At 37.3% G+C, this 14,354-nt stretch overlaps 1 protein-coding gene across 1 annotated transcript in view; it reads left to right on the plus strand.

Annotated features, from left to right (window-relative positions):
• Positions 1–6,274: 6,274 nt before the first annotated feature.
• Positions 6,275–14,354, plus strand: part of SENP6 (SUMO specific peptidase 6) — a 90,773-nt gene continuing 82,693 nt past the window's right edge. Inside the window, exon 1 of the mRNA XM_027790747.2 lies at positions 6,275–6,371. Within this exon, the coding sequence (XP_027646548.1) occupies positions 6,290–6,371 (82 nt within the window). The 5' untranslated portion in view covers positions 6,275–6,289. The remainder of the gene's footprint in view (positions 6,372–14,354) is intronic.

A 14,354-nucleotide genomic window follows, 5' to 3' on the forward strand; every position in this document is an offset into this window, starting at 1 on the left:
TTCTAAAAATACTTGCTGAAACAAGGTACTACAATGCATATTCAGTCTAAAAATTCTCAGCATGGGAAATATTTTCATGCTACAACAGATTTTAGCAAGAATTTTACCAGAAATGCATATTTTTTTCTCTTTACAGCATGCAGTAAATTAATTGGATTTATTACTGGTTTTCTCTGGTATACAAAGCAAATTTTTGTTATTTCTTTTCTAGATGAAAATTCAGGAGATCCTTTAACAGCTCATTTGAGTTGGATACTAGCTTGTGCTAAGTGTTTAAAGTCTTGAGTACAGCCGTATCTTGAAAAATCTGTAAACTGGAGCACTATTCTTCTTTCAGTATATATATAAACACAGGGAGGCCTAATCATAACACAGATAATTTTGAATGCTGTTACTTTGAATTCAGTAAATATCAAAAAAGGAAACTTAGAATGTTACTTTTCAGCAGAAAATAAAAAGCTAAAAAATAGCAGAATTCACAATGGAGAGAAAAAGGAAATTAAGAATATTCCAGTTAAATTGGTTTACAGCCTTCGACTGAGTGGAGCATTGAATTATGCCTGTAGCAAATGAACAGAGGGATGCATTTTGAGGTAAGAAGATACTGTTTGAAAAGTAAAGGCTAAAAGAGAGAATAAAGGTTTGTTTTTTTAAGGGGTTTATTTACAGAACTAGATTTCCACTGGTTTAATTTACCTTCATAAATAAATTTTATTTTTAAGGGGTGCTACACACTATTATCACATTATTACCAGAAACTGTGAAAGAGTTAGAAGTTTTGGAAACAAGCTTTAATGAATCAATCTTTCTCATTTGCATTTATAAATTATAAAAGTTACAAAAGTGGCAATAGCTAATCATTTGCAGTGGTTGACTGAACACTTTATGAGTACTGTGATAAGCAGAATGGAAAATCCATTACACTATATTGTTTAATTTATTTCTTGCATTAAAAACCTACAAAAACAATGCCCCAGAACAAGCATCCATTCTGTGATTGAAATATTTAAATAAAAAACTCATCATTCAATATTGATAAGAAAATCAAACGGTAGGTAACAATGTATTTCAAAATTTCTCAAATGATCAATCTGAACATATGTCTTCTCTTGTAGATTGCTACCGCTGATTGCTGGAAAAAAATTATAAACTTCAACAAAACTAATCTGCCCCCTTGTGACAGACTAAGAAAAAATTGTTATATCAATAAAATCCTGGAATCTTTACACTAAAAAATGTATTTGAGAGTTCAGTAAGTGAAACGGAAATTAAAGTTGGGCTGGCTATATCAAAGCTTCTTGATTCTGTTGTGAGAATACAGCATCACTAGATGCAGTCCACTAAGATGCATTCACTAAATGCCAGCGATAGAATAGGTCTGTCATCAAATAGTGCTATACTTCCTGATGTCTTATACCAATTTGGGATACTTTTATTCTAATACTGCGGCTTCTTGTGTCACAGAGTTCAGTGATATGACAGGGTACTTCATAAGACTTGCAAATTCTTCTTAAAAGTGAAATATTCATACATAATTTCATAGTTAGTTTTGCCTATTTTTAAGATTAAAACTGTCAAGATGATGGTTTTTTGTTGTTTTGTGTACAGAAGTATGTTAATGGCACAGTCTGGTCAAGACTAGCTTCATAAAAATGAAATACTTTCAGCTGTAATTCATCTGACTAAAAGTATAGTTCTAAAAGTATGATTTGAAAAGGTGACAAAATCACTTTGAAGGACACTTTTATTACTGCACATATGTAGTTCAGAAAGCCCAGACTGCCTATCTATTGACATTTATAGGAGCTATTCTTCAGCTCACTAATTAGAACACTCCCTCCAACACTTGAAAAGAGTCATTCTTCAGTTTCAACATTATAAGGGAATGAAAAATCAAAATAACATAATCCTTTAATTTAATTTGTAAATGACTTGTGGAAGGACAGTGTTCCACTTCACTTTGAAGCATGGCCAAGTGGTCTATAAATTCTTATGCTTGCTTAAAACTTCATATTTATATTCATTAAATACATAGGTCAGGACTATAAAACATTGCCACAACAACATAATTTCTCAACATGAAAAAGTTGAAAAATAATTTTGATGCCAGAGATAACAGAGAAGTCCTAACTAAAACTGATTAAAAGTGCTGCTTCCACAAGTAAAATGACATCTGTGTGATGCAGGATAAGAAAGAATTCCCTCTAAGTTCCCTGTTCCCAGGAGGTAACACAACAGTCAAGGGAAAACGTCATATGGCTGTTTCCACAACAAGTGATGACGGTAAGAAAAAGGGAGAATAGTACTGCGGATGCAATGATTATAGACACAGACTGCATGAGGTGAAGTTGTCACTTGAACTTCCTGGAGAGGTTAACACATCATTTTTGCAAAGTCCATCTCACTGGAGAATCTGTGCCTTACTACATCCCAATGACTGTATACCATATCCTTTGCCCAGCATAGGACATCCTCTAATCTTAATTACTCTGATTGCAAGCTTAAAATTGGCTCATTACTTACTTGTTACTCACATTAGTGTAATGCCAAATTTTGGCTCTTTCTATTCAAAAGACGACGTTCTTTTCTTCAAAGTTGTCTACTCAATCAGATCACACAGAAGAACGATGAAGCTATATATTCACCAATTGCAAGACACTACTTTATATCTTTTCTATTTTACTTACGTGCAGTGATCTACTCTATTACAGAGTCATAATCCTAATCACATGACAAGCAGACTACACAGCTGCAAAAAAGCAGATGGAAGGATATAACCTTTCTGCAGCTCTGTCTACATGGTTACTTTAGACAGGGTCCAGATCACCTTGCCCATGTTCTGTGCTGATCAAAAAAATGCATGAGCGCAGTAAACGTCACACCGTGTCAGAACTAATAAGGCTGTTCCATGGCATGGTTAATTAGTAAGGGCCAGACACCGAGTGCGCACACTCTCAGTTGGCTCAGAACACTTGCCTTGTGCGGTTATATCAGCTTTCAGCACCAGCACAGAAAGGCTGTGCCTAATCACAGCACGACATGTAGGCATATTCTGAATGTAAATCAGGGTCCAAAAGCATTAAAGACAACCTGCCCAGAAAAAATCAGTGAGGAACAGAATAAAAAATTAATCTTGATACCTGGACAGGGCATAGAAATATAACATTATCCAGTAGTTTCCTCTTTAAGACTAGGGATGTGTGTGTGATTCTGGAACCCACACAGCCAGCTTGTATTTTCTGCTAAGTCTCTCAAGATGCCGTTCATCTAATCAAAGAGAGACTCCTACACTACAGAAATCTACATCTGAGCTAGACATCTAGTTACCCTTTATAGTTAATGGAAAGAAACAGGAGATTTGAGGGAGCAATTAATCTCATTCTAAAGTAGACGTCTAAAAATATCCCAAATGAGTCATACCTTAAAAGTGCCTATCTCTCTTCATTAAACATAAAAGAATGTCAGACCTTTAGCTCAGACATAGACTTCAGTTCTGCATTCACCTAAAGACAAGAAAGACTAATCCCACTATCTGTACCTATGCTCCTTTAAGTGAGAATAATTGTAAGGCTTTAAAAGCTGTGAATGGTTCAAAGACCAGCTTCTCATGGGCCAGGTAGCTGTAACAGAATTTTATTTTTATAATAGCATTTATAAAAGAATTCTTACCTCTTGGGGTAGGTATTATGAGATTATATATATCTGAGATATTTTGTTCTTAATACCTGGCTTCATCCACATATTTTTACAAGTATCAGTCAGCATCATCTGTACTATACAGCTGTTTCCTAAAGCACAGTCTAAGGCCAAGTGCTAATTTTCTGATTGCATATTAATTGCCCAAGTAAATTGCCCAGTTCTCCAAAACATTCACCAGCTGGTCCTGCTGATGGACTTAAAAGCTTGATTTGGATCTCCTTGTATGCTCTCACATATTCTCATTCTCAGTATCTTTCCCCTCTCAGTTTGAGCTTTACTGTTTTTAGTACTTCAGATTCCTTGTTCCCATAATTGAAAGAGTTAGTGTATTAAACAGCCTGTGTCTGAAACCTGAATGAATTACCTTTATCAACCGCTTTCAAGATCTTGTCTTAGTGATCAATTTAAAACTGAACGAGAGCAAAACTGGAGTTTCCTTTCTGCAGCTGAGTGCTGGTTAGCTTTCTTAATGGTGCATCAAAGCAACAGAGTAGTAAACTAAGCGTTAATCTATTTCATGCTGCCAAGTTAATGTACCTTGCAGCACTGATACTTCATTGCTAATCTTTATTGTTTGGCTCTATGAGGAAACAACTGATTTAAAAGTTACAAACGCTGTAAACAAAAAGTAATTATTGCACCAGAAGCTCCAATTAAGAAGTAGGTATGCCTCAGACAATCAAAGATAGTTGATCTCTAGCAAAAAGTAACCCTAATCCCTGCTGCAGAAAGGCATCTACATCAACATCCACAAGATTTTACCTCTGAAATGTAAGTTGCCAGTTTCCGAGTTCATCTAAGTTAGAAGGGGTGGCTTATTTCTTAAACCACAGATGTCTGTATCAGAATGCCATTACACGGTTCCAAAATTACAGTTCCCATGGCATTATGACTTGCAAGTCCCGCAGATGATACACATTGATATTGTATGAACTCACTCTAGGATAGAATGAATTTTGCAGTTAAAATGTAATGCATATAAGATACATGACATCCCCTGTGTGTTGTGTCTGCCAACATCTTGTGAGGCTATCGACATCCTGTTATCTGTGGGCATCCATCCCCTGTGTATTGTGTGTCTGCCAACATCTTGTGAGGCTGTGGACAACCTGTTATCTGTCGGCATCCTAAGCTAAAACACACCCAAGGAGGAAAGACAGATAGCAAGAGCTGGTTGAAACTGGTAACTCACCCAACTCAGCATTTTCTGGCAAAAGGTGAAAAGTACACCTTGAGGAAGATCTACGGCCTTCCTCCCAAAGACCATCGCCCACATCCCGAGGACCCCTGCCCACAATTCTTGGAAGAATTTGCACAAGCACAAAAGACTGATAAGCTAATTAACATACGAAGCGAGAGTAGGCGGGTTTAGGTAATGACTATGTATAGGCGTTAATTGAATAGTCATTGTTTTATGGTATAAATATAAGATAGTTAGTTACTTTAGACATGCACGTTAGGTGGAAGGATCCCCCATGCATCCAGCGCTGCCAATAAAGGATACTTAGTCACTAAGAAATTTTGACTTTGTTCTTTAAATAAATGTGTAGCGTAAAAGCACGACGAAAATCTTCATCACCCAAGAAAGGCAAATGTTGATGATAAAGCTAACTTTATCTCTTTGCACTTAGCTTTGGCAGTAAGCTATTCTTACAAGTACACATAAATTATGGGTAATTCAACATACCCTCTAGTACAGTTTTTGCTCATGGGTTACTAGTGTTTCACAGCAATTGAAATTTTGCATGTGTTATTTGCAATGCTAGTATCATATATGTATCTCTCAACATAAGTGTTGCAAGACTAATATATTTATTTATATTAACCTGAGCGCTACGACGAGTATACTGACAAATATTGTACACAATGAGTAACAGTGGAAAAACGTCATCTTTTTGAAGTTTGTCACAAAGAGCTTGAGCAAAATAACCACGGTTTGACCCATTGCCTAAGAAAAAAGGAAATCCTTGACAGTTCTCCAGATGAAAATAATGCTTGTGTTAAGGATTTGTAAATTGCTTTCTTAGAGTAATACGGCCATCAGTAACACAGCGTCTATATTTTAACTGTAGCTGTAACCCCAGGTTTCCTTACCCAGATGCGAATACATTTTCACAACCGGCCAAAAAAGTTTCTTCGCCCTTTTTTGTGACCAGCGCAAAGCAGGCGGCAGGCAGAGGGAGCGGCGCCGGCGCCCTCCCCTCAGGGACGGCTCCGCCGCGCCGAGCGAGGCCGCACCTGGCAGGTGCGGGGCCCTGTGCCCCACGCAGGGCGACCAGCCCCGGGCCGCGCCGGGCCGCGCCTGAGCAGCGACGGCGGCACGGCGGGCAGGCGGCACGGCCGGCCGGCGCTGGGGAGGGGCCGTTGGGGCGGCCGTTGGGGCGGCCGTTGGGCGGGCCCGGGCACCTGCCAGGGGTCCTGAGGCGCCAGCTCTTCCCCGCTGGGCGCAGGCTCTGGCAGGGGCAGCCGGCCAGGCGCTGGCTCGGGGTTACCTCACCAGCAGGACCCCTGGCAGGTGACTTCTGTCTGTGGACCAGACGCATCTTTTACGGTTCTTCCCACACGCCAAAGCTTCTCCCACTCGCGGGACATGTGGCCCTTTCCGTTGGCAATGCAGGAAAGATATTTTGCCGTCCCGTTTCAAAATTCCACCAAGCAGTTGCTACAAGCCCGTAAGTAACCACGTGTGAAAAAAAGTTGTAAAAAATAACCACGCTGAACCCCGGTAAGAAAACCCCACTTTTGCCTGTGGGTCCTCAGGGCTGATGAGGTTCCTGTCGCGGGGGTACAGCTGGTTCAAGCGCATGGTGCTCCTCAGGGGCCGGCGGGCGTCGATGGTGGGTGCTGCTCTCCCAGCGAGTGAGGAACGGCAGTTATTCCTGCCTTAGAAGAGGCAATAATGTGCTGTTGTCCGTGAACTTTGTAGTGTAGGTTAAAGGTATATTGACAAGGTATAAGGACAAGTTGGCAAGGAGGTGAAACGTTCTGGTTGCTACTGCATTTACTTAAGAGAATCTCCAAGGCTCTACTTCCCTGGGTATAAGAGGACTTAGATAACTTAAAGAGTTGCCCTGTTCAAAGCATCAGAAACTGTTTCAGCCTGTGCTCTGACATAAAAGCCTTGACTTATAACAGCAGTCACACTCTTCAGCCTCTCAAGCTTTTTCCCCCATTCTGTTTTTATTTGTTATTTATATATTTTCATTTGAGCTGTTTCCCCACTTTACCTTCCTGAACTGTATCTAGATGAAAGATTTTCACTTGGAGCATTCAGATCGCCAGGATCTCATGCATTTGCTTTTTGTTTAGATGAAAAAAAAAAATCGTAACTTTTAAAAATGGTTTACGACTAAATGTGCTAGTTCCAACAAAGTTTAATCCAGCATAGCACAATACGATTACTGCCTTGTAACATCCGTGTGAGAAAGAGGATATTAGTTGAGTAGTTCCTCATATTATTTCTGTGGAGAACTGTTTAATATTTCAGACTGCTACCCACTTTTATTTGGACACATTGTCTCGTTGTCTATATATTATTACAGGAAAGCAGATACTTAAGGGATTTGCCAGTCATCTAATTGTTGAGTGTCAGATTTCTTCAGAGCTAACAGTGGTTGAATGCCAGAACTATCCACCTGCTTAGCTTCTAACAACTGTCAGAACATTAACCAGGTCTTCTCTGTAAGTCTTTTTTACAAAGAAACTGAATATGGAAATGGATGACAATTCTCCCTTTTGCATCAGAATTATTTCCTTCAGTGTTATTCCTTGTTTTCCTTGATATTATTCTTGTTTTAAAATCCTATCCAAATTAACTGATTGCCATCTAGTTTGCCAGAGTTTTGTTTCAGTGTCATATAAAACACTTCCAATTCCAAACATAGATTTCAAGAGTAGAGATATATTACTAGGGACCTCAACTTTGTCACCTTTATCTAGATCCAACAAAAACTTAGGGTGTGATTACTTTTGAGCTGCAGTGCCTAACCCCAGCGTCTAGAAGTAGAAATCAAATCTCATGAGTTGGATGCTGAGGTACCTTATCCAATGCCTGTAAAGCTACTTTCCCAGGTTCTCCGAGACAGTCCTGCAACAAAAATGTCACAGCTGAAGAATGTAAAGTGCTGAATCAATGTTAACTCATTCTGGTGGTTCAAATACACACCCAGAGAATACAAAGTTCTTCCAACAGTCTTTATATATAAATCAGGTATTATTGACTGCATTATTTTAGTATTAGGTCAAATAAGGTATAATTTGTCTTTCTGCAGTCAACATTAACCCAGAATAATCACTGTACTGTTCTGTATACTAAAAAAAATAGGTCCTTTGTTATCCTATCTAATCAAGAACACATTTGTATTGTCACGTGAATGTGAAGTCATGGATTTAGACACTGATAGAGGTGTAGTCTAGGGGGACTCCTGCACCTAACCTGTAAGACACATCAGGTACTCAGAAATGTCTGAAAATCACACTTCTTTTTCTTGGGATAATACAACTTGGATTTATCCTACTTTAAGCAATAACTTGAAGTAGGAAGGAATCTTGACTGGTTTCTCCAGACCTACTTTATAGTCAGTAAAGTAAGATAGGCAGAAGACAAATCACATCTCAGGAGGACTGAATCATCCTCTGGAGATGCTCTTCTACTTCCCTAAGTTGTGCAGAAATTAGAAGATATATATATATATATTTGCCCCTTTATTTAAGTGCTTGTAGTTAAATAGGATGATTTCAGCCCCTGAAGTCTGACTAAAGTCTGCATCTTTTGAGTTCCCATATGCTTTTGTGTAACTGCCTACTCTGGAAAATAATCACTTAAAACGGAAGAGTCTCCTTGTATTATTTTTTAAGAATTGCCAATAATTTTCCTCCTGTAATTATTGAGCCTTTGTATTTTCTATATATGCAGGGAAACCTAACTAGGAAACTAAAAACATGCCAAAAATTCACTTGCAGGCAGGATTTATGTTAATGATGTTGTAACATCATCTTGAAGCTTACATGAAGATTTCTTCTAGTATTTATAAATGTACACTACCTCTACAAGCCACACTGATTTAATATCCTTTGAAGACATACATATAATTTTGTAGGTCCTTATGTAGTTAACTCACCTATTAAACCGATGTTCTATTTATGGAATAATACAGCACATTCTCTAGCAATATGTGGTCATGTAAAAAAAGACCCTATCACACAGACACAGGAGGAGATAGAGTAAGGTTGCTATGGGAACCTTAGCTCTAAATGGTCTGGCTTTTGTTGGCTTAAAATCTCAAACATTGTGTTGCATTAATTATGTTTTTGTTAAGGGTCTTTGCATTGAGTATGAAATTTATTGCATTTCTGTTTCAGTCTTACATGTATATATGCAACATTTTTCAAAACAAAATGACATGTGTTAGCTAATACAAGAAAAGAAGATGTGTTTTATTACCAAACTGAATTATGGCACTGAAGAAAATACACTCAAGAAATAGGGACAAGATTTTTTTATTCATCTAGCTAAATTTCAGCAATTATATAAATTATATATTATATAAAAATATCCTCAGTTATTGAATATGAATCATGGACCCTAATAAACTAATAAAGCAGAAGCAGCAGTGGGAGGGAGCCACAACAAAAGGCGGAATAGGGTGGCAACTGTGGGAGAATAGGGTTGGAGAAATCTCTGTTGGAAGCATGGGAAGGATTTTGGTACTGAGAGAGTAGGTGGAAAGAAGCTGAAAACACAAACTGAATGAAGGGAAAGCGCCAGAGAGAAAGATTTTAGGGCAGATTAAGGGAAGGGAAGAACTGGAGCAATGACAGACAAGAAGTTGAATGATTGTATTTATTGCAGGAGACGCAGGGAGAAGTGAGATAGGAGGGGACAAAGATACTCCGAAAACAAGGTTGAGTCTGCCTGGGGAGGAGGAGGTGGTAGCTGATATGCTGCTATTAAATATACTGATGAGGACAATAATAGAACTCAAAATAACCCCAAATTATGAAAACATTGTTAATCAGATCCTACAAACTAGAAACCATAAAAGCGTTGTAACATAGTTTAACATAGATAGCATATATATTCTAAGGCCTCCAAATCTGCTGTACGTAAGCAACAAACTTTCATGCAATAAGAAAGGAAACATCCCTACAGCATTGAATTTCTTCCCAATATATTTTAAGTGTCATTTGATGATTTTCCTCTTGGAAAACTACTTATGGATAATGAATAAAATTTAATTTTCCTTTCTTTAAATTATATTATCTATACTTAAGGAGATTGTATTTCATTTGCTAGATTTTCCATAGAATGATTACCATCTTTATTCATCCTTATGGGTGGTACAGAGTCTGGAATTTTTATGATGAAAACTGATACAGCACTTTAAAACTTTTTTATGCTGAAAAACAATACATTTAGCTTCTATACCACAAGGCAGCAAACAGGACAGACCAATAATAGGTCAGCTCCACTTTCAATGTCCTCATATGGTAACCATAATTTAAACAGTCTGCTAAAATTTCACATTGTTTTAGCAACCATAAATCCTGAGTCAAAGTCCATGTATCTTCAAACTGATGGAAAACTGATTGGGTTTTGTATCTTTATTTTGTCTAGAAGTAAAGAAAACAACACATGTGATCTAGGCACCTTTTATAGAAATTTACAGAATACAGTATATTATAGTAAGCAAATTTAATCACAAGTTACAGGGTTTTCTCAAAAAGAAATAGAGATCAATGTCTTTATAATATTAATGCTTTCTAATGAGCACTAAGCAGTGTGAGTAATATGCTTCCTTATGTTCACAAACCACTGTGGACCTCATGATCCCTGAAAAGAGAAATAACTACTTAAGCAACTCTCAAGAATTTTTAGCATGAAAAGAAGTGTAACATCAAAACAAGTCTAATCCACTCCTGTAAAAATTTGCAGGCTAATCACCTACTGGTTATGCTCATAGTAGTTAACATCTCCTTAGCTTTTGGCAAAATCAACAGCAATACTAGTGACATTTTTATGAGACATGGGGGTGTTATAGGGTCGCCAGTGATTTTGTGACAGGACTCAAGAGTGGTAGCAGCTATTTCCTGACCTCATTGTCTCCTAGCATCTTGCCCTTCTACTTTTAACAGCTACATGTGACTACCTGAGGAAGAATGTGACCTGATGGTACCCATTAGGAATAATACACCAATGGCAATCAGATGAATCTAATTTTTATACATGCAGCTAATGATAAGGATTATATACACCTGGAATGAATCAAATGACTGACACTGCCATTTATAAAAAAGCATATAAACGTGGAGAATCTTTAAAGTTAAAACAAATGATTGTGATAGGCCACTTTATCAATTGGGAGAGCTTGTTAACAAACACTGCAGAAATCACAAATCACTATGAGTTACAGCATCCTCTCCCACTGAGATGTCCTTGTACAGTGTAACTGTGAGCACATGAGACAACTCTCATTTCTTTAACTTCCCATCTCAGGGCTTTATATTGTTTACACCAATTGAAGTTCTCTACAGACTCCAGCAGGGCCAAGGCTCTACTCCATGAATATTTCTCACCTTTTATTTCACAGGTATTATACAGGGGCTAGTTTGTATCCATGCCATTCTGGAGAAAATTTCATCTTGCCTTGAGCCTTCCAAAAACACATTCCACCATTTGACAATTACTGTACGTATAACTGAATCTTTCATGTGGACTGGTGTTGTTAGGCTATAACTCCATTACAGAATGTAAATTACATCTTCAGAAAAAGTATTGGACATCCACATCCTTCTAACAGAGGGAATATTCCTCATCTTGTGGAAAAGAGACTGAGAAGAGCAAAGAACTCTGGATTTCTGCAGATAGGAGGGTCATCTTAGGCATCTCTGGGACTTGCATTCATTCCAGTCTCCTGAGAATCACTGGAAAGCTCTGATGTCACACTACAGTTTTGTCCATCTTCATTGGAAGGGTTGGCATTCAGGATCAATAGGGAAAGAATGCTGGTGGTACTGACTCTAGTAAGACATTAGTCGCTGTTGTCTATCACTTCTTAAAACTGAACCAGGAAATAGGCTGAAAAAATGCATTCTCAGTGTTTCACTGACAGTCTGAGAGAGGCACTTGTTCCTACACAGATTTATCCTAGCTATAATTCTACTATTATTTTCACTGCCAGGCCACCAGTGTTGCAAGTAACTAACAGGTGCTTAGGTTAAGGACAGGGTTAGAGTTCAAAGTGATCTGGATAAATTAAAAGAAATTATCTAAAATCGGCAAGACGATATGCAGTGAAGACCAGTAGAAAATCATACACTTCAGAAGGAAAAATCAAATGAACTAATTCAAAATGAGATATAGCTGGCTAGGGAACAACAGTACAGAAAAGGACCTGAGGTTTATATTGCATTACAAATTGACCATGATCTAACTGTGGTTTTGTTGAAAAATATTTTAGGACATATTAAAGGGAATCGCAGTATGTCAGAAGCCAAAGACAGTAATTCTGCTTTATTCCGCTTTGGAGAGACGTACATTAGTATGGCATCCTGTTTTGAATGCCCCACTTTAATATACAGCTAAGTTAAAGAGACTCTAGAGGGATTAAAAATAATAAAGGAAGACTGAAGGAACTAGAGAAGGCTGAGAAATACAACAGCAGTCTCTCAGTATAGAAAAGTTACTCAAAAGAGCACAGTGAACTCTAATTAAGGTAGAAGAAGAAACTTCTTTGTAGAGAATATTATTTACGTTAATATGTGAGAAACCCCCACCTTTCTGATACACTGTGGAGCCTGAAGATCAGTCTTCAGCTGAGACTTTTATGGGCACATGCCAGTGATGTTTTAAATCTTTACCACTTAAGTCTATGCAGGACAAATGAAATTATTTCTTTGCATCTTTCAAATCCTGTATTGTATGGATTCTAGTCTCTGCAGTATGGTTATTCCTACATATGCTTTTACTGGCTCCACTTCACAGATGAGACTGAGTACACTACTGTACTTAACCACTGAAGTACAGAGACAGAAGTACATCCATCTTCATAGCCCAGGTCTCTCATCTCCTTTGTACATTGAGAAAAAGGTTTCAGAAGTTCTTCAGGTTAGAAGGGGAATTTGTAAGAAGCAAATTTGTAAGAAGTGTCTTAGCCAGCAGCATGAGCAGTAAGGAAGTTAAGTCACGAACACTGACTATACGTGGGATGTAGTGATTTTTTGCCTCTGCTTTCATTATGATTATGATACAACTGCTTGTACACAAACCTGACCTTTTTCTTTGCTTTAGTATGTATTTTTGCTTATATGTGTGTGTACAGGCTAGTATTTGCTGTTTTATGTGCCCTTGGTGTAGTTTATTTTTATAAATGTGATTTGCATATATACATAATAACTTTTGCTAAAAGATTGCCTTAATTGCTCTGAAACCTAAGTATTCTTAAAGCTTTAGACAAATAAGTATCTAATGAAATAGGCAGGGAAAGGTGATCCTCCTCTAAGATGTGTGACCCTGCTGAAACAATTTCAGTTAGATATTTTCTATTATAGGCACTTGCTTAAATTAGACATCTCTACTAACATAAAGATCTTGAGAGTAATGATTATTGACAAAGTATCTCAAAGGTTTTCAGCTACAAACCAGTTTCCTTTTCTGATGGGTGTGAGACCATTATAAAGAGAGACCATCTGTAAGTTCTGTTAGCTGGCGATTAAGAGCATGTGTTTCTTTTCATGTGTGATTGTGAGAGTGACTTCTGTGTAACAGCATACAAAAAAAGTTTAACCATCTATTAAATGTGTCTAAAAATACTTTAGAAGTTGACTTAGGCATATTTCTTACTGATTTGAAAAGCAAGAGATTAGTGACAGGGTCTGACCCTGTGCATATACGCACAGTATGTTTTCTATGCTGGATGTTTTTGGATGCCTGACGTGCCTTAAGCAATAGCCTGAGTCTTGCTGTGCTTTTATTTTATTTTTATTACAGTAAAATTTTCTATTATTTTATTTTTCTGATTACATAGTCTTTGATTTTAATATTTCATGCTGTAGATGCATTCATTATATTCTTTCTGTTAGTACATGAAAGACTACCGTGATTATGCCATACTATTTTTGTTGACAAATAAAACATTTTCTATTTTTCCTCCTTTAAATCAGTTAGAACTTCTGCTCTTATTAGTAAAATGATGAAAGAGTTACACTGGAAGACAACAAATTTACACTGTTGCCTAATCATAAAGCTTGGATTGCAATCAATAAGTGTATTTCATCAGCCTGTATGCAAAAACATATTTCCTTTACAGTATCACCGTAAAAGTATTAAAGGAAAATTTTCTTTCCGATTAACAAGAGTTGTTTCAGGAAACTTATAGCAAATATGATAAATTGCATCAGAATATACTGAAATATCTTTTATACAGATATTTTGACTGTACACTGGGAAGTAGATTCTAGGTATCTCAGATCTGATGTATTCTCTTGAGCCTTTTATGTGGTCTGCTTTTAAAACTTACAAAACTACTATCAACAGTTCTGCTTTTCTTTAGTTAAAGATCAATCTTTGCCTCAAAATATGTCATAAAATAATTACCCAATGTACATTACTAAGGAATAATCAAAACCATGGAAGATTATCCAAAATTTTTCAGATG

The sequence above is a fragment of the Falco peregrinus genome, chromosome 7, assembly GCF_023634155.1.
Source record: "Falco peregrinus isolate bFalPer1 chromosome 7, bFalPer1.pri, whole genome shotgun sequence".
Lineage (NCBI taxonomy): Eukaryota > Metazoa > Chordata > Aves > Falconiformes > Falconidae > Falco > Falco peregrinus.